This window comes from Periplaneta americana, chromosome 4 (genome assembly GCF_040183065.1).
Source record: "Periplaneta americana isolate PAMFEO1 chromosome 4, P.americana_PAMFEO1_priV1, whole genome shotgun sequence".
In the NCBI taxonomy this organism is placed as follows: domain Eukaryota; kingdom Metazoa; phylum Arthropoda; class Insecta; order Blattodea; family Blattidae; genus Periplaneta; species Periplaneta americana.
In genome coordinates, this window is record NC_091120.1 from 14,158,623 (window position 1) to 14,180,230 (window position 21,608).

General features: G+C 35.0%; 1 protein-coding gene across 4 annotated transcripts in view; it reads left to right on the forward strand.

The window, feature by feature from the left end:
• slmb (beta-transducin repeat containing E3 ubiquitin protein ligase slmb) overlaps window positions 1–21,608 on the forward strand; it is a 203,026-nt gene that overhangs the window by 129,158 nt on the left and 52,260 nt on the right. For 3 of the 4 annotated variants that reach the window (XM_069822840.1, XM_069822842.1, XM_069822841.1), the window contains exons 2-5: window positions 14,691–14,913; window positions 18,272–18,458; window positions 18,813–18,906; window positions 19,462–19,632. In XM_069822840.1, the coding sequence (XP_069678941.1) occupies window positions 14,691–14,913; window positions 18,272–18,458; window positions 18,813–18,906; window positions 19,462–19,632 (675 nt within the window). Of the gene's footprint in view, window positions 1–14,219; window positions 14,241–14,690; window positions 14,914–18,271; window positions 18,459–18,812; window positions 18,907–19,461; window positions 19,633–21,608 lie in introns of those variants that run through there. The other variant, XM_069822843.1, reaches the window with a different exon arrangement.

The following is a 21,608-nucleotide window of genomic DNA, read 5'->3' on the forward strand; positions in this document are numbered from 1 at the left end:
TACAGTACATAGAAATGTGCTACAAATGGAAGTGTCGAAAAATAACTTTCAAAGTAGGTATATAACGAAGTATTTAAAAGAACGCAGCCATTTAAATATGACATCATTACTGAGAGTTTCAATTGCGGTAAGGTCCTGAAACTTTGATGATACATAGGTTAGGATCTGTAAATTTATTTTTGCAGTAGAATGAAAACGTGATTTTTGACCAGAAAAGGTAGAAATTTCACTCGTTTAATCAACTGTCCGAAGACAGGTTGGAACCTATGTCTTCCCCTTAAAAACTTCATTTCATTTGCTTAAAGTTTTTTTTATTTCTTTTATTACACTTTTTTATATCATTGTAGTAGACTGGAACAGACATGACATCATAAAATTTAATCCAAGTTTCTGTTCGTAATTAAAATTGCTAACATAAATGGATGAGACAGGCATGCAATAATGTAAAATGTATTTATATTCTCAATACGCTTTTTCATTTATATGTACAGTATATGCATTATTTCAGAAATCATGTACCTTCTCTAGGTTTTCGTATGTAATGAAAATCTTCACTTAGATTTTTCTCAATGATAACGAACTTTCGATTTATAGAAGCGACTTGCAGGAGGAAGGGACGTTACCTGTATGAAAGAAAATCCTTCAACTGAAATTAAAAATATACGCTCACTGTCATTGCCAGACTCAATTACTTCCCTGTAATAAAGGACTAACATATAGAACGATGAGAAAGTCGATGTTTTTAGTTTTAACATACACGCTTAACAATCCGCACTAAAGCATCATTTGTTTCTCCTTAACTCGTCCTCCTATCTCTGTGACGTAGGCCAGGCTCTGAGATATTTTGTGTCCACACGCACGTAGGACAGATATACTGTATGTAAATGTTAGTGCAAACTTTTGTGTGTATGTTTTTTTTGTTTTTGTAATTCAACTTTTTTTTAGCCTGATGTTAAGCGTCATGAAATTGTTAATGAGAACGAAATTGGAGAGAACCCGGTATTGCTCTGTTGCAAAACACTGGGAAACCCGAGCACAATTCCCCATCCACAAATGACTAAAAAACAAATAGAATAACTTCACACTGTGAGTCATGGAGGATTGAACTCTGTATCTTGTAATATGAAGCTACCATGCTGTTTAGTTTTGCTAGTATTTTTATTTCACATAGTCACGTCGTATGATCTAAAAAGAAAAACTGTACGAAACCAATTTTTTATTTTACCCCTGCAGTATATCTTGTAGCTTATTAGCACTACTCAACTGTCGGAGAAGTTGCCGCGTAATGGCTGACTCTGATAGACGCGAAACTGTTGCAATAATTGAATTAGGTTCATTTATTCATTCATTCATAGTGTTCCGCCCAAGGGCAGGTTTTTCATTGCAAACAAAGCATTCTCCAATCTTTTCTATTTTCTGCTTTCCACTTTGTCTCCCCATATGATCCATATATCTTAATGTCGTCTATCATCTGATATCTTTTTCTGTTCCGAACTCTTCTCCCGTTCACCATTCCTTCCAGTGAGTCAGAATTTTTCTTTATAAAACAAATTTTGTGCTGTAATAAAAATGCAACAGAATACGTGAAAGCAATAGTGTTAGGCTACTTAATACGATTGTAAAGTAAAAGTAATTTAAACAATTATATCAGAATTGTGTAGAAGAAATGTGAAAAATTATTCTGTAAAGGCTGGTTCACAATAAACCGGGAACGAGAAGCAGAGGACGTGAATATGAAAATTTTTGATTCACAATAAACCGAGAACGTAGCCGACTATGCATATCGATATGCATATCATTAACGATATGTAAACTCGTTATTTCGCATTCTGGTGTTATTTGTGTATAATTGACCAATGGCGTTCTCTCATGAGTACAAGACAGCCAACATAAACACAGGTTAACCAACTTCGAAATTTCAACAGAAACATTTCATTAGGTACGGTACTATAAATATGTCCATGCATCTTTATTATCACAACCTATTTTAAGTCTACCATAACGTAAAATAATTAGAGAAGAAACATTTGTAATAGAACAAAAATGAACATAAGAGTAGTTATTGAATTGAAATGTGAATATGTAGTGTGTAATACAACCAATACAGTAATAAAATATGATTCGCTTCCGATCGGTGTTCAAAGACGCAGCTATTGAAAGCCACGTATTCTCCTTCATTTTCTCATCTTTATACGAGGCGCGCCGCTTATCGTAAACGTGAGGATTTTCCTCAACACTCAATATTAGAATGTCATCAAATAAAACTTGCTCCATGATGCACAGCACAGAACAAAATAATGCATAGGTTATGTCACGGTCTTCTTGCTACAAAATATACGACAAAATAGTTTTTAGATGGCAATAGAATGAATCTAGTGGGCTGTGATCGGAAACGTGAACGCCAAAGTTGAAACTTGGCCAACTCTCCGTTCCCGATCCTGGGCTCCGGCAAGTTTTCGTTAATTGTGAATGCTCACATTTAAATGCACAAATTTTAACAATTTTACCGTTTTCGTTTTCGTTCCGATTCTCGTTTCCGGTTTATTGTGAATCAGCCTTTAGAGTCAGCAGTATCCTAGAACTTTTCATTCTTTGTTGTTGGTCGCATTATCCTCGAGCTGTTTCTTGACATTTCTTGGCACAGCTGAATATGCCAGTGAAGTACAGGTTGTTTCAAAAAGGACTTTACAATTTGATAATCTTAGAAATTTATTCACATATCCTATAGAAATGGTTAAGGTGTTATTTTAAAGGACAACACATCAAGTTTGTATCAAGGAGTTACTTTGGTTCGATGTGACTACAGTTTGTGATATGGCAGACATCCAACCTATAATCAATTTCTTGCCACATACGAGCCAGTAGATCAGGAGTCACTGCTGATATTGATGGGTTGACAGAAGAATACGAGTGGAATGTAGAGAAATACAACCAGCAGTCATTGAAAATATTAAACAGGAATTTGTTGTGTGTCTTTCACATTGCCAGATTGTAAATGGACAACATTTTGAACGTTTAATTAATTGAACATTTGCTTCTGTAACACATTTATTTTGTTATCGTAGCAACGTTTGTGTATAAAATAATTGATAGCTTGTGTAACCATGGAGAATAATAAAATATTTCAGATGGTATACAAAAAAATACAGTATTTAGTAGTAGTATTTGGTAGTATTTATTTATTTATTTATTTAACCTGGTAGAGATAAGGCCGTCAGGCCTTCTCTGCCCCTCTACCAGGGGATTACAACTATAATATGAACAATAAAATTACAATTAATATTAAATTTACAATTACAATTACAATAAAAATTAAAGTACGACAATATTATCTGATTAATGAAAGCTAGACATTTTATCATAGAAGTTAAGAACATTTATTTTATTTTTTATTTATTTTTTTTTGTTATTTTACGACGCTGTATCAACATCTAGGTTATTTAGTGTCTGAATGAAATGAAGGTGATAATGCCGGTGAAATGAATCCGGAGTCCAGCACCGAAAGTTACCCAGCATTTGCTCGTATTGGGATGAGGGAAAACCCCGGAAAAACCTCAACCAGGTAACTTGCCCCGACCGGGATTCGAACCCGGGCCACCTGGTTTCGCGGCCAGACGCGCTGACCGTTACTCCATAGGTGTGGAAAGTTAAGAACAAAGATTATTTTTGTCTTTACTGAATTACAAATTAAACTTACAATAACAAAATTCTATAGTGATGAAATTACCGGATATTGAAATATTTTGTGATAGATTAAGGGAACTATTTACAATAAACCATGTCTGAACGAGTCTCAATTACTGACCAAGTGCCTAGTAAGTTTGCGTTTGAAAAATACAGGGTGTCATTGAAAAATGTTTGACGCTACTCGCACAACATGATATCAAGAATGGTTTGTTTTTGTGAAAACGTGTCTTTTAAAATATACTGTTTGACGTGTCCGAGCGTTTTTCGAAAAACATTCCCATTTAGCTGTAGCAGAAAATATGCGTGACTTTTGAAACGCACTGTATATTTGTAAGTTATTTTAAGGTCTTTTCAGCCTCCTTTCTTATAACGTTTATGTCTGATGAAATTTCAAATTCTGTAATTAAGTATAATATCCAGACGTTTGAGATGGGCAGGGCATGTAGCACGTATGGGCGAATCCAGAAATGCATATAGAGTGTTAGTTGGGAGACCGGAGGGAAAAAGACCTTTAGAGAGGCCGAGACGTAGATGGAGGATAATATTAAAATGGATTTGAGGGAGGTGGGCTATGATGATAGAGACTGGATTAATCTTGCACAGGATAGGGACCTCTGGCGGGCTTATGTGAGGGCGGCAATGAACCTTCGGGTTCCTTAAAAGCCATTTGTAAGTAAGTAAGTAATTAAGTAAGTAGTTATTTTCACTATGTGAGATCATCATCATCATCGTCACCTGTGTTGTGTATTGTCTCAACAGGAGATCCGGGGAATTTGATTTTATTTTACAATATTTACACTTCCAAATAGCACAATAGGCTATGTTATAGTTGGTGTGTTTTCTCCAATCCTGGTAGTATTGGCAGTCAATCGCGGTATTTACGTAGTTACCATTGTTGTCAACAGCAGTATCAAGAACAACAAGTTTAAAACAAATTGGGTTTGTTCTAATAGATTTATATGGTTTAAGTTTGCCACGGTGTTCAGTGTGGTACCATCAGATTTTCTTTCGACGTAAAACTTCTTACATTTCGGAACACATGGGGGATGGGGGTGACCTCGGTGTTCGCGGTGTCAGACTTGCGCGTTACCTACGTTTGTTCACAGTGCTTCGCACCAACTTCGACTAGAGAAGTGAACGATACATCGTTTGAAAGTAAGGAAAACAAAAATCGTAGAAAAATCTTGAAAACTGTCGAGATGGGGGCCATGTCAAAATCACCTATGATTTTCACACTCGCATCACCTAAAACATTTAATATCTCGTGAACCACTCAATGTACACTAACGAACAAATACTCTTTCGAAAGTTCTAACGATGCCTAACAACATGCAGAAATAAAATTTAACAAATGAAAAACCTAATTAAAAATAATAAATGTTACCTTACATCTTCACGATGTCAGACTAACTGCTGCATAAAAGCAAAAAATATTACCGAAAACGGAAAGTCCCCCCCCCCCGTTTCATGACTGTGATATGGAGATAGATACCGATCAACTGTATCATCAGATAAGGCAAGGAAAGGGGAAACCTACCCTTTGGATCCAGTCGTAAGGAACGGATTTATCAGATAAGATTCCTCCTTCGTTCCTTCTCCTATGATAGTCGTCACTAAGCTCCGAAATGTTGGATGTTTCTATATCTACATCACTGTGCAAACATCCAAAAATCTCGCACCACTTAATGAAGTTTCGTATTTTCCAAGATTGCCTGCATTTCTTCCTCTAACAGGTTTTCGTTGAGTTTGGATGTGTATAGCCTATTTATTTGTATATGTATATTCCTTCAATCTGTGTTATTGCGTCAGCATTTAGATTGAATATTTTCAGTTCTCTAATATTGTAATTTCTGTTAGTCTTTCAAAGTATATCACAATTTTCTTCGAAATTTTCAGTTCTCTAATATTGTAATTTCTGTTAGTCTTTCAAAGTATATCACAATTTTCTTCGAAATTTTCAGTTCTCTAATATTGTAATTTCTGTTAGTCTTTCAAAGTATATCACAATTTTTTCGAAATTTTCAGTTCTCTAATATTGTAATTTCTGTTAGTCTTTCAAAGTATATCACAATTTTCTTCGAAATTTTCAGTTCTCTAATATTGTAATTTCTGTTAGTCTTTCAAAGTATATCACAATTTTCTTCGAAATTTTCAGTTCTCTAATATTGTAATTTCTGTTAGTCTTTCAAAGTATATCACAATTTTCTTCGAAATTTTCAGTTCTCTAATATTGTAATTTCTGTTGGTCTTTCAAAGTATATCACAATTTTCTTCGAAATTTTCAGTTCTCTAATATTGTAATTTCTGTTAGTCTTTCAAAGTATATCACAATTTTCTTCGAAATTTTCAGTTCTCTAATATTGTAATTTCTGTTAGTCTTTCAAAGTATATTGCGATTTTCTGTAAATGCTCTGATGGCATTTGGTCTTTCCAATTTTTATAAATTGCGAATAGCGTCAGTCTGACCACATTTTTCTGTCTTCAGCACATCGCGTATTTCTGTGCTATGAGGCTTACAATTAGAACTTGTGCCACTGGTCAGATTTCACTTTAACTTGAAACAATGGATATTCGTTTATTTCAGTTCTGAAGGTATGCGTTCGATCTCACTTATGTTATAAATAGTCGCGAATAACACTATGTTGATCAGGAATGTCGAGCTTTCTCTTAAGATAAACTTTTGCAGAACAATTGTTAATATAAGAACGCAACAAAAATGCGTTGAGTCATTGTGTTTTCTTAATAGAATTTTCTTTCGTCAACATTTGGGCGTTCTGACCAGTTGCTCTTGTATTTCAGTCATAATATTCTATTATAATGATATCGTCAGTTTTAGTGAAACTGAAATAGGTTTCTTTGTACTAATTCTAAACTATGTACTACCGTCAGCTTCCAAGGTTGAAGTACATGAACGCTTCAGAGGACATAAGGAGCTTCTGTCATAGTATAGGCCTACGGGGCGGATCTTTGCACGATAACTCTATTGCACTATCTTGAAAATGGCTCATTTGTGGACTTATGTTGACTGAGAAATTTTTACTTACATTAATGTGCAATTTCTATTCTTAAACTTGTCATTCTAGGAATTTATATGGACAAAAACTTAAGTTGGAATACTCAAATCGCACACATATGTAAAATAATTTTTATGAAAATTCACACACTAAAAAGAATTCGAAATTTCCTTCCGTTGCTTCTCAAGAAGAATTTAGTGCAGTCGCTCTTGATGCCTCATTTTGATTACTGTGGCACTCTCTACACTGACCTTAACATGAGACTGACAGACTACAGCGTGTTCATAATGGATGCGTTCGATTTATTTGCAACGTCCGTAGATCTGACCGTATCACACCTTCACTAAATATGCTGTCCTGGGTCCGTCTCAAGGAGCGAAGAACTATTCACTCTCTCACTTTACTCTTCAATATTCTTCAAACCTCTAACCCTAGCTACTTAGCTTCTCGTTTTCAACATTTGTCCTCGTATCACGAAATAGATACTCGCTCACAACACCATATCACACTCTTCATTCCTAAACACAGAACATCCTTCTACTCTTCATCTTTCACCGTCTCTGCAGCTCATCTCTGGAACTCTCTACTACAACATGTCAGAGACTGTCGGACATTGTCTAGTTTTAAAAATAAATTAAAATCGCACTTTTTGAATTAGATTCCTTTCAGTTATAAGCCCTTTTCTCTGCCATAGTTTTGTAAAAATATATGCTATATATTTCTTTTTCCTTCCTTTCCCCATTTTGTTCTCTTTATCAGCCGATGAATTTATTATCATAGCCTTTTTATCATAAATTTTATTTAATTTTCGTATTTCTTTTCTTTTTTGTTATTATTTTATTACATTCCATTTTGATATATTCTTCCTTACGTTTTTCCATATTAACCATTTGTACTAAATGAGTTGCTTTCATTATATTCCAATGTATTTTACTTTCTTTTTTTTTCTATTGTATTATTTTCATGTTGTTTAGTGTCGATTTTATTATGCTATTATTATTTTTTTTGTAATATGTTAGTATTCTGTTCTTTAACTTTTTGTTAAATTTTAACTGCTTGTATACTTTGTGACCTGGTAGAGTGTAAGAGAAGGCCCTATGGCCTTAACTCTGCCAGTATAAATAATAATAATAATAATTATTATTATTATTATTATTATTATTATTATTATTATTATTATTATTATTCATTTTTGAAACACCCTATGTGCGCGCGCGTGTATCTGCACATACATCTTACCTTACAGACAGTATTTGAATTATGTATAAATTTTTAATAGAAATTTGAGTGGAGAGAACATGAGATACATCTGAGGAAAGTAGTTCATGACATAGGTGTTCATTTGTGTTTGATTTTCACAGGACGTAACTTCGGAATGAGGAAGAAGTGATGATGGTTCTTCTCCGTATTTTTAAGTGAAAGCAAGATCATGTTTAGGTAAACAAAACAATTTCGTGTCATGTACCCATTAAAGAAATGACTGTCGTTTCCACAGACATAGTACTTACACGTACGATGTCCCCTTGTCGGCGTGCATTGGAGCATGTCCTAAGCATCAGAGCAGATCGGTCAGAATGCGACATATGAAAAAAAATAATGTTCATTTATTTTTAACGAGCATTTTAGTACAGTTGAAATGTATGTTTTTGATCGTCAGTTATTACTTCCTAGTCCTCCCCCTTCTTCCCGTATGATTGTCTGAAACGAGAATTATGATGATAGTACAAAAATATTCATAATCAGTGACAGGATTAAGTCCGTTGCTCGTTAAAATGTTGAACAAAAGTTAGATTTTCACAAGTAGCAGGGCTCTTTGGCCACGTTACCAGAAAGCACTTAAACCTTAAGGGAACAGACGTTCGGTCTCTGCTTCCCCACCGCTACTACTACTAATTCCATAATTTGGGATATGTGGCAGACATCTACGGCTGACCAATAGGATACAGAATACAAAGCAGAGACTAACTTAAAAATTAAATACAATATGATTTCGGAGAATCCGTATAGGTCAGTTTCTATCTGATGCTTTTCCAATTCACTGCGGGCTAAAACAGGGAGATGCACTATCACCTTTACTTTTTAACTTCGCTCTAGAATATGCCATTAGGAAAGTCCAAGATAACAGACAGGGTTTGGAATTGAACGGGTTACATCAGCTTCTTGTCTATGCGAATGACGTGAATATGTTAGGAGAAAATCCACAAACGATTAGAGAAAACACGGGAATTTTACTGGAAGCAAGTAAAGCGATCGGTTTGGAAGTAAATCCCGAAAAGACAAAATATATTATTATGTCTCGTGACGAGAATATTGTACAAATGGAAATATAAAAATTGGAAATTTATCCTTCGAAGGGGTGGAAAAATTTAAATATCTTGGAGCAACAGTAACAAATATAAATGACACTCGGGAGGAAATTAAACGCAGAATAAATATGGGAAATGCCTGTTATTATTCGGTTGAGAAGCTTTTATCTTCTAGTCTGCTGTCAAAAAATGTGAAAGTTAGAATTTATAAAACAGTTATATTACCGGTTGTTCTGTATGGTTGTGAAACTTGGACTCTCACTCTGAGAGAGGAACATAGGTTAAGGGTGTTTGAGAATAAGGTGCTTAGGAAAATATTTAGGGCTAAGCGGGATGAATTTACAGGAGAATGGAGAAAGTTACACAACGCAGAACTGCACGCATTGTATTCTTCACCTGACATAATTAGGAACATTAAATCCAGACGTTTGAGATGGGCAGGGCATGTAGCACGTATGGGCGAATCCAGAAATGCATATAGAGTGTTAGTTGGGAGACCGGAGGGAAAAATACCTTTGGGGAGGCCGAGACGTAGATGGGAGGATAATATTAAAATGGATTTGAGGGAGGTGGGATATGATGATAGAGACTGAATTAATCTTGCAGAGGATAGGGACCGATGGCGGGCTTATGTGAGGGCGGCAATGAACCTTCGGGTTCCTTAAAAGCCATTTGTAAGTAAGTAAGTACCGGTAAGTTTTGATTTCGGAGAAACTTGAGATGAAAGTACAATGAATTTTTTAGTAGGTTATTTTACGACGCTTTATCAACATCTTAGGTTATTTAGCGTCTTAATGAGATAAAGGTGATAATTTGTATCCCTGCGTCGTAGAAGTCTGCCGCCTGGGATTGGAACCAGTGTGTGACAGCCGTCTGCACCTTTCTGTCGATCCCACGGTATGACAAATGTCTCAATTCCGGTGGGGAATATGTTGAAAAATAGCTGAACAATTGCTGTATCTGTTCCAATAAGTCTTCATGAAATTGTGTTTTCTTTCTGTAAACAGTCTCAGGGAAACTTACTTTCAGGGGAGGCCTCACAACTGCACTCGAGTGGCCAAAATTTGTGTAAGAGCTTGTTTTGACATTAACATGGTGAAAGAAAAAAATACTTTTTTACTTTCCCCCATGAGAATGTTTGCTTGTCAGGGGAAGAGAAGATCTGTTGGCCTTAGCTCTGGGTGAATGAATAAATGATTCATTAATTAATGAAAAATATGGTTTATTTAATGACGCTCTCAACTCCAGAGGTTGTATCAGCGTCACCGCTGTGCCGGAACTTTCTCCCGCAGGAGTTCTTTTACATGCCAGTAAATCTACTGAAATTAGTCCAACACCGAAAGTTACCCAGCGTTTGCTCATATCGGGTTGAGGGAAACCCCCGGAAAAAAACCTCAACCAGGTAACTTGCCCCTACCGGTAATCGAACCCGGGTCACCTGGTTTCGCGGCTAGACGCGCTAACCGTTACTCCACAGGTGTGGACATTAAAATGAAGAATAATTGAAATGAAGTAAATAATATTACGTGTGATTGTGTAAAATGGATAATGAATCTCTCAATACCATTAGACAAATTTTGTTAATGTACTCATTAGAAAATTTAAGAGAAAGGAGAATGGTTTTGGTTAACTTAAATAAATCTATGTAAAGATTAATCTTTTAGTCCTACAGAATACGTCTGTTACGGTAACAATTAATATTAGACGAGAAAAATTCGCTCCGGCGCCGGGGATCGAACCCGGGTCCTTGGTTCTACGTACCAAGCGCCCTAACCATTGAGCTATGCCGAAGTTCAATCCACAGCACCGGATCGAATCCATCTCCTCCAGTGATTTTTCTCTTTGTGGCCTGACTCCAAGTTCGACATGTATGTTGACATTTTATATTAAGTCAACTGCCATTATACAAGGAGCGCACTTAGTTGAGTTACTTAGTGGCCGGGATTCCACAGTAATATCCTAGATCATATATGTAACAGATAACTCCTCGCTACGTTAAAATCGGCAGCACTTTGAAGAGAACAACCGCCAGGATCGCCACCCGTCCGCCGTAAACGAACACGAGATGGCAACACAGTCGCTAATGCAATTCAAATGCAGTAGCGGCTGGTGGTCAAAATAATGAGTGTGCTACAATTTCTATATTGGCCTACTGTATACACTTATATGTATTTATCTTAATTTGAGAATCTCCTAGTGACGAAATATGAAATCCATACGACGTTCCTTCCTACTGCAGAACCTGTCAATTACCCTGGTGTTAAACCCTTCAACTTGGATATCATACTCTTTTCTATTGACAGTGTTACTTCACAGAATGGATCCTGTGAATTGTTGGAGGCTATGTATCGTAACAATTGAACAGCTCTATCTATATTCCGGAAGGCAGGTGTTCCGTATAGAACTCAAAGTTGTGTCTTTAACACTCTTTTGTTCAGTACAGTATAGCTGTTGACAGCAACTTCAAGTTCGCGTTCAGGAAAATTAGGCTATCCAAAAATTGCCAGAAAATTTGCTGTTTAACAATTTTGTTGCATCTAGATAGCTTAAAGACTGGAAACGGTGAGTAGTTTTCTGAATTATACGGTCACATACTTCCTTGGCTTCAGTTTTCTGGGATTCCATTCTCCGTCGCTTGCTGACTGATTCAGGAGGAACCTCAAAAACCAGGTAGACGGCAGCAGCAGTCGGACACTTGAATTACCAAATAGGCCTACATTGTAAATAGTTCCGAGTTCTTCCACAAACAAGCATTCTTTCGTTACGCTTTACTTTTGCAATCTCCAAGCTGTGTTGTGCTGAAGCTGACTACAGCACTTCCCCGCGTAAAAATAGCCAATCAGGGCAGTGATTTCAGCTTCGCACATGCGCATTAATTGTCTACATTCTCATGTAGAGTTTTGAGTAGCACAACGAACCCCCTGAGGCACCAAAGAGCTAAGAGCGAAGACTAAACACTCTATAACGCGTCATGAACATAACCACGGAAAATTGTCAAATGGCAGATCAGATACTATGGTGGTATTGCAAATACATTATTTGAGCAAAAATGATCATTGTGCTGTAGACATAAGGACGGGCCGCCCCTGTTCAAATGGGAATTATGACGTGACTCTTTATGTAACAACTAGATGGCAGCGTAGTAAACCTGACAAAAGTTGTTAACCTCAAAGCCTATAAGCTCGACATATCTGTTACATATATGATCTAGGGTAATAAGCACTATTGCTCAAAGACTGTTGGCTCATCGGTATCACCAATCCCATAGACGCTAAATAACCCAGTAGTTGATGCCGCGTCGTTAAATAAACAACTAAAAAAATTATTCTGGCATTGTGATACATTTATTGTAATTCACAAACACGTATACTCGCACAGTACAGCTGTTTTAAGACGTGTATAACACATGTTGATTAAATGCACGTCTCATTTCCATATAAAAATAGATGTGATATTAATCTTTCGTATGCTGATCATTAGGCCAGGACGGAGGGCCGATGACCGTTCATGGAAACTGCGGTTGGTGGAATCTAGATTTGTGCCACGTTTTGCACACATCGCCGGTCTTAACATTACCGGGTTAATGCTGGCATAACCTCTGTTGATAACCTTTCAAATGAATTGTACTGCAACTAGAAATGTATTTTCTTCGTGTGTACTTAGCTGCAGTAAAGTTTCCTTACCACTCGACTGGACATTGCCTGTCTCGTGTCTTCCACGTTTTCAGCTTTTCACAATAATAATAATAATAATAATATTATTATTATTATTATTATTATTATTATTATTATTATTATTATTATTATGTCGTCAACATCAGTTCATTCAAGACATACCGTATCTGTTATATTTTCGTTTCTACAAGTCTGTCTTGATACTGACAATTACATTCCTTGTGCAAGTCTATTTCCTTTCGGCTGCTCCCGTCGATTCTGTCATATTGCATTCTTCTGCTCTGTGCAAATCATCCTTTTCCGAACAAACTAATGAACATCTTGACAAGAACAATAATAGGATCTAAGAAACTGGTCAGAAGAGAAAAAGGAATTCGTTGGGCCACTGGTCGAGAAGAAACTGCCTTCTGAAGGATGCACTGAAAGGAATGGTGAACAGGAGAAGAATTCGGTGCAGAAGAAGATATCAGATGATAGACGACATGAAGATATATGGATCATATGAGGAGACAAAGAAGAAGGTAGAAAATAGGAACAGATTGGAGAATGCTGGGTTTGCAGTGAAAGACCTGCTGTTGGGCAGAACGCTATGAATGAATAAATGAATATAAAATGTTTCAGAATATTTCTAATCTCTTCTCTAATCCTTGTGATATAGTTATATCCTTCACTACTCCTATACCATACATACAATTAAATAAACACTATGTCCTAACCTTTAATTACCATTTCGTCTTTACCGTAAACAAGAATTTATCTACTTTCTCATATTAGTTATATTAGGTGAACATTTTGGCTAAACTAGCGTTGAGGTAAATTCCCTTCGTATACCACTTATACACCTTGCATATACGATCAACTGCATCTTAAAAATAAATAAATAAATAAATAAAACCTTTATAAATTCAACGATTTTCACTTCCAAAATCACCGGAACGACGTCAGGCTAATGCCATCGAACTTTTCTTTAACGTTAAGTGCATATTAATATTAAGAGTTTTTATCGATCCATATTTTCCTGGCATTCTCCGTTTTTTCAACTTTTCACTAAATGCAAATGGTGAAGGTTGGGTTGACACTATAATTTCTGACTTCCCTCTGAAGCATCGCTTACAGAGGACAAACTACTATTTCTGTGCAGATTTCGAGTATTACATAGATTTCACAATGTAAAACTACACGCACATTGGATTATTATTATTATTATTATTATTATTATTATTATTATTATTACTACTACTACTACTACTACTACTACTACTACTACAAGAGCGTTGACCTCCATTTTCTGTTTTATTTGACAGTAAACAGAAAACAGATGACACAATAGTAGCAAGTATGACTTCATTTACCGTTGTTCGTTGCAACAAATCATTGTATGTTTTGTTTTTACTGCCATCACGCCAGCGTGACTCACTCATCTGACCGACCTACGTGGCTGTGGATTATGGTGATGAAGTGACAAGAGCAGCAGAAGCATTCCTAGAACTTGCCCCCACGGGTTTTTTTCAATACAAATTCAGCTCGGAATTGCCAGGATATGAACTTGGACCACTTGTGTAAGGAAGACAGTGCACACTAATCATTCAGTTAAGGACGAGTTAACACGCAAATTAAGACTCTTACTAACTAACAAAATATTGTTTTGTACGAAAATATGGATACTTCTTATTAATACTGTACTTGGTTCCGCTGACCTGAGCAGTGAAAGTGAAACTTCAACTTTTTTTTGTTTCGTCACGGACTAAAACCATTCCTGTCCCCTCCACAATAGTGTCAATCCATCGTCTTACTGAACAATCTGGGGTCTCATTTTCTAAGGATCTAAATATGCACTAAAAAGTTAATTTTTAAATATTAGGGGAGACTTAATTTATAACAGGTCAAATGTCAAACTTCACTCTGTCTGATGCACTGTGGATAAATAAGAAACATTACTATATGGTACATGTATACATTCCATAGCAAATACCACTGCATTTGTTCAATATCTTATTTCTCTGTTGCAGTACCCGATGACAATCCTTTATGATCCTGCGAGGAAGAAAGAACCTTCACCACAATATGTCACAGAACGAGAGACATGTTTGAAATATTTTGAGAAATGGAGCGAACAAGACCAAGTGGAGTTCGTAGAACATCTCTTGTCACGGATGTGTCATTACCAACATGGTCACATCAACTCTTACCTCAAACCTATGCTTCAGAGAGATTTTATTTCACTCTTACCAAGTAAGTAAAAGTATTCAGATTTTTTATATAATTACAACTTTTGTACTAGAGTTGTTCCTCTAACGTGGGAAGTGAGGTGAATGTGTGTGTGAGTGACCAAGAGAGGAAAAGAGAATTTATTATTATTATTATTATTATTATTATTATTTATTATGGTGAAGGTTACTTATGCACTTGGCATTAGAGGAAATTCCTGAAAAGCCTAGTATTTATTGTATTGTATTTATTAACATTCCATAGTATTCATACTATCACGGCATGGCACGTCCTCAGGTTGCGGATAGAGGAGACGGCCTCCAGATATGGAGGGTAGCTGCGAATATATTGAATAAGCAGTCGTGGACAGCCGATAAGGGGTGGTCCTCCAGCTTGGGGGTTGGGCGAAGGGCTAACAACCCATCACCGTAAAAAACAGCTTGTTACGAATCCCTACAATAAGCCTCGGAATAGGACTGATTCTCTGGCACGATCACAGCAAAGGAATAAGGTTTTGAGATTTGGCACTTGGAACGTAACTAGTCTTTATAGAACAGGAGGGGTAACATTAGTAGCTAAAGAACTAGCTAGATATAGAATAGACTTCTTGGGAGTACAAGAGGTTAGGTTAGATGGGAATGGCATATCACAAATAGGAGATTACTTGTTGTATTATGGGGAAGGAAACAATAATCACCAATTAGGAACAGAATTCTTTGTTCATAAAAGAATAAAATCAGCAGTAAAAAAGGTCGAATTTATCAGTGACAGGTTATCATATTTAGTACTTAAGGGTAGATGGTGCGACATCATAGTTATAAATGCTCACGCCCCTACAGAAGAGAAAGACGACCATATAAAGGATAGCTTCTATGAGGAATTGGAACATACCTTCTGTATGGTTGTGAAACTTGTACTCTCACTCTGAGAGAGGAACATAGGTTAAGGGTGTTTGAGAATAAGGTGCTTAGGAAAATATTTGGGGCTAGGCAGGATGAAGTTACAGGAGAATGGGGAAAGTTACACAACACAGAACTGCACGCATTGTATTCTTCTCCTGACATAATTAGGAACTTAAAATCCAGATTTTTGAGATGGGCAGGGCATGTAGCACATATGGGCGAATCCAGAAATGCATATAGAGTGTTAGTTGGGAGACCAGAGGGGAAAAAGACCTTTAGGGAGGCCGAGACGTAGATAGAAGGATAATATTAAAATGGATTTGAGGGAGGTGGGGTATGATGATAGAGACTGGATTAATCTTGCACAGGATAGGGACCGATGGCGGGCTTATGTGAGGGCGGCAATGAACCTTCGGGTTCCTTAAAAGCCATTTGTAAGTAAGTAAGTATTCATACATTGCTATTGCTTTACAGCTAGAATATGGAACAAGTCAAAAAACTTAGTACTATTATAAAGTCTTAATTTATAGTCACAGTCTAGATGAAATATATATACAGACGAGATTTACAATATAGTCTACTAGTAAAACACATAGTTTTAGTATCAATTCCATGAAGTGTTATTGAATGTCATGAATTCACCTACAGAATAGAAGGCGTGAGAAATTTGGTACTTCTTTAATTTGGCCCTAAATAATCTTAATTGATATTTACTATCTTTTGCATAGATCTAATAGCAAAACAAGCTGAATTTAGTTTGGGGGTAATTTCTTTAATATGATTTTTCCATGAGTTTCATTTTTATATCGATAGGGAGGCTATTAAAAATTTTTACTGCCATATAACGCACTCCTTTTTGATAGCACGATAGACTTGCTGATGGAGTATGAAAGTCATTTTTTTGACGTGTATTTATGCTATGAACTGTTGAATTAGTTACAAAGTTTTCATGATTACATACGAGGAAGACTATTAATGAAAAGATATGCTGACAAGCCATGGGCATTATTTGTAGTTTTTTTTAAATAGTCTTACAAGATTCCCTAGATTTGGCACCTACTGTTATTCTAATTACTCTTTTTTGTAATAGAAATATATTGTTACTATCTGTGGAATTTCCCCAGAATATTATTCCAAAACTCATTACCGAGTGGAAGTATGCAAAGTATGTATGGAGTAGAGGAAATTGGATGTGATCGCTGGGAGGGCTATATGCCCACCCAGTCTACTCCAAATACATACCTTACTTATATACCAAAATCGTCGTGAGTGAACAAAGAACCGCCATATTTCCTGAATGTGACGTAATTTGAGAGAGGGAATAAAGGGGTTTTCAATTTCGGCAATATCTCTCACATAATACAAACTAAACCTAACCTAACCTGTCACATAATACACACCTAATCTAACCTAACCTAACTTGTCACAAATACTACACACATGTAGTAACATTCCTCACGTTTAGTATCATTTCATTTGCAAATGTTGTTCTCCCTGCTATACGCCATATCAGGAGCCACATAGTGGAAGAATTGAAATGTGATGACGGGAAACTCTATCTCCACTGCTCATAAATACATTTAATTCGATAAGTGTGTGTTCTGTGCAATAATCTTTGTGTTAATGTAGTGATAATTCCATGTTATATATAGTTCAATAAAAATTGTAAAGTGTTATGGCTGTGATAAAAGTGTGCAGTATTTGTTTACAGTGGCAGGTGGATGCTCTACCTTTATTATTATTATTATTATTATTATTATTATTATTATTATTATTATTATTATTATTATTATTATTACTATTACTATTATTATTCTGAACTATAATTGGCCTCTAGCTGTTGCTCAACACACAAAATAATAATAATAATAATAATAATAATAATAATAATAATAATAAAAATAAAAAATGTATCCCCTTTACATGCCATGAAGGCACTTCGGGGGCATGGAGGTAGAGCCGCATGCTTTCCATGACCTCTGCACTAGAATGAGGTGGTGTGGTCGGCACCACACTCTAGCCGCCTTTTATCCCCGGGAAAGATCCGGTACTCAATTTTATAGGAGGCTCAGTGAACCTCGGGGCCGTTCTGAAAGTTTGGAAACAAGAAAAAATCCCGTCACCACTCGGGATCGAACCCCGGACCTTCCAGTCCGTAGCCAGCTGCTCTACCAACTGATTGCTCTTTTATTATTCATTTAATTTCATTAATGCTACATGTGTGAAACAAAATAAATCTTACAATTTCAAATTATATATCAGGTTTAGGAAACTATATTTTCTGTCATAACATTACAAAATTCCTACCATATCCCATTTACTTTTAACTGTCTTCTGCTGAGAAAAGAGGACTGCCTCTACCCATAACTATCACTTACAGTCGGTTTACGATATTAATACTAAATAGTAAATAAATTATTATTATTATTATTATTATTATTATTATTATTATTATTATTATTATGCATTATTTTCAACAGAGAAAGGTTTGGACCATGTAGCAGAAAGTATTCTTTCATACCTGGATGCCGATTCCCTTTGTGCGGCAGAATTGGTATGCAAGGAATGGTATCGAGTAATCTCAGAGGGTATGCTGTGGAAGAAATTGATAGAAAGAAAAGTTCGAACAGATTCATTGTGGAGAGGCCTAGCTGAAAGACGAGGATGGTAAGAATGTAGCCTAATTTTATAACAAATGTCAATCATGACTACTTGAGGATAATTAATATATCCATTGGAATATTTTTGTTTTGTTCTCTGTCTTGTGACATTTTATATACTACAGATTTCTTAAGGAAATAGCTGTGATGTCTGTCATACAATATTTTCACATTTTTTCGTTAGTAGTTCGGTATTTATCCCAGTGTAATTTTCAGTTTTTTATATTGATCATTTTGTAATACCATCCCTTTGAAATGTTGTATTACTTGTAATAGGTTCATTGAAAGGAAAGTGTTCTTGAATTCATCTTCTCAAGACAGTTCTATTATTTACTTATAAAATTCTACTGTTTTGTTGCAGGATACAATATTTATTTAAACCAAAGCCTGGGGAGAGTCATCCCAATCATTCATTTTATAGAACACTATTTCCCAAAATAATTCAAGATATAGATGTAAGTACATTTCTTCCACTATTTAGTTATTCTTTACACTAATATTATATGAGTTAACATAATAATCTGCAATATCTTCAATTTACATGTATTTTATTATTATTATAGCTATCTACACTTTTCACAGTAAAATGTAACAATTTCTCCAGTAACATAATTCAGTAAGCACTATGTGTTATATAATTTTTCATTTTTTGTGTAGCATAGTACATTTTGTTTCTGTTTTCCTGCAAAATTATTTTTTGCTTGTAGACAGAGCATAACAAAATTACAGAAGTTAATGTGACTGTTATTACCCTACTGTGTGTCTGTTTGGTTCTATCGTATCCCAATTTTCCTCACCCTTTTCTTCTGGCAAAGGCTAGTGTCTGGGCTGTTAAGCCAGTCTTAGCTCTTTCATGAAAACATTTGCTGTTTGGAATTGGATGCTTAATATTATACAACTGTTTTTGATTTTGATTTTAAAAGTCTCATCGACTTATTTCAGATCCATTGTTCATGTGAACCTTATGTCTTCTCTTATGAGTTAATAAATTCATATACTGCTTCTTTCAGAGTATAGAAAATAACTGGAGGATGGGAAGACACGTTCTGCAGAGAATCAACTGCAGATCGGAGAATTCTAAAGGAGTATATTGTCTGCAGTACGATGACCAAAAGATAGTGTCTGGCCTTCGTGACAACACTATTAAAATATGGGATCGAAATACACTGCAGTGTACTAAGGTATCATACTAAGATATTTATTAACTGTATTTATTATTAGCAATGTGTTATGTATTTATTTCACATCATTTATTGTAGATTTATTATTATTATTATTATTATTATTATTATTATTATTATTATTATTATTATTATCAGTGCTTTTTTTTTTCCTAGAAAAAAGTTTACTGGAACTCTGTCACTTGATCACATTATACAATAAAAACGCAGGTTTAAAAATATTAGGCTTACATACCTAACGGAGCTCATCGATTTTAAGCATAACGGAAATTTTGCGATTTCGAGCTATAGTTTGAGGATTAATAACGGAAGATGGCAGCACTAGATTGCATGAGTTACTTTTGCACCAACGATAATAATGGGAAAATGTAAACTCTTGGACTCGGCAGTGGCGGCAATTTTAATTTTCAATTTCGCTTATAAAATATATCTCGTTGGAATTTGTAATGGCAAAAAGTTTACCGGAACGCGTTCCGGACCGTTCTGGCTGAAAAAAAGCCTGATTATTATTATTATGACATATACTGTAGTTATATAAAGGAAAACATGCAGTCACGATAGTAAATGCAGTTGAACTTTGTTATAGCGTCATCAAAGGGACTAAAGGCATGATGTTACAATAAACTATTGTCAAATGTGCTTTTAAAAAATTAATTAATAAATACTGTAAGTGAAATTCAAAGAAGAAATACTGTCACAATATTACGTGTTTTGTATACTGCTATAATTTAATCTGCAATTTTATATAGGCCTGTTACAATACTACAACTTCTTTTTTTATACTTCAAACCATTATTGTCTTTTTTTAATGGAAACACTGTATTGGGTTCTAGAAATGAGTAAACTACAGAGTAAAATAATACAATTTACAGTAATTAAAATACATGCATTACTCGTTTATTAAGAACCTGAGTTGAAATCTTTAATTTTTTTCAGCTTTGGTTTTGCAAAATACAGTAGAATTCCTCTTAACCAGCACCAAAGTGACCAAGCTAGTGCTCATTGGATATTCTAAAATGTTCAGTTTAAAATTATTGTTTGTGCTCATTGGGTATTCTAAAATGTACAGTTTAAAATTATTGTTTGTGCTCATTGGGTATTCTAAAATGTACAGTTTAAAATTATTGTTTGTGCTCATTGGGTATTGTAAACTGTTCAGTTTAAAATTATTGTTTGTGCTCATTGGGTATTCTAAAATGTACAGTTTAAAATTATTGTTTGTACTCATTGGGTATTCTAAAATGTACAGTTTAAAATTATTGTTTGTGCTCATTGGGTATTCTAAAATGTAGAGTTTAAAATTATTGTTTGTGCTCATTGGGTATTCTAAAATGTTCAGTTTAAAATTATTGTTTATGCTCATTGGGTATTGTAAAATGTTCAGTTTAAAATTATTGTTTGTGCTCACTGGGTATTGTAAAATGTTCAGTTTAAAATTATTGTTTGTGCTCATTGGGTATTCTAAAATGTACAGTTTAAAATTATTGTTTGTGCTCATTGGGTATTGTAAAATGTTCAGTTTAAATTTATTGTTTGTGCTCATTGGGTATTGTAAAATGTACAGTTTAAAATTATTGTTTGTGCTCATTGGGTATTCTAAAATGTTCAGTTTAAAATTATTGTTTGTGCTCATTGGGTATTGTAAAATGTTCAGTTTAAAATTATTGTTTGTGCTCATTGGGTATTCTAAAATGTTCAGTTTAAAATTATTGTTTGTGTTCATTGGGTATTGTAAAATGTTCAGTTTAAAATTATTGTTTGTGCTCATTGGGTATTCTAAAATGTACAGTTTAAAATTATTGTTTCTGCTCATTGGGTATTGTAAAATGTTCAGTTTAAAATTATTGTTTGTGCTCATTGGGTATTCTAAAATGTTCAGTTTAAAATTATTGTTTGTTCTCATTGGGTATTCTAAAATGTACAGTTTAAAATTATTGTTTGTACTCATTGGGTATTGTAAAATGTTCAGTTTAAAA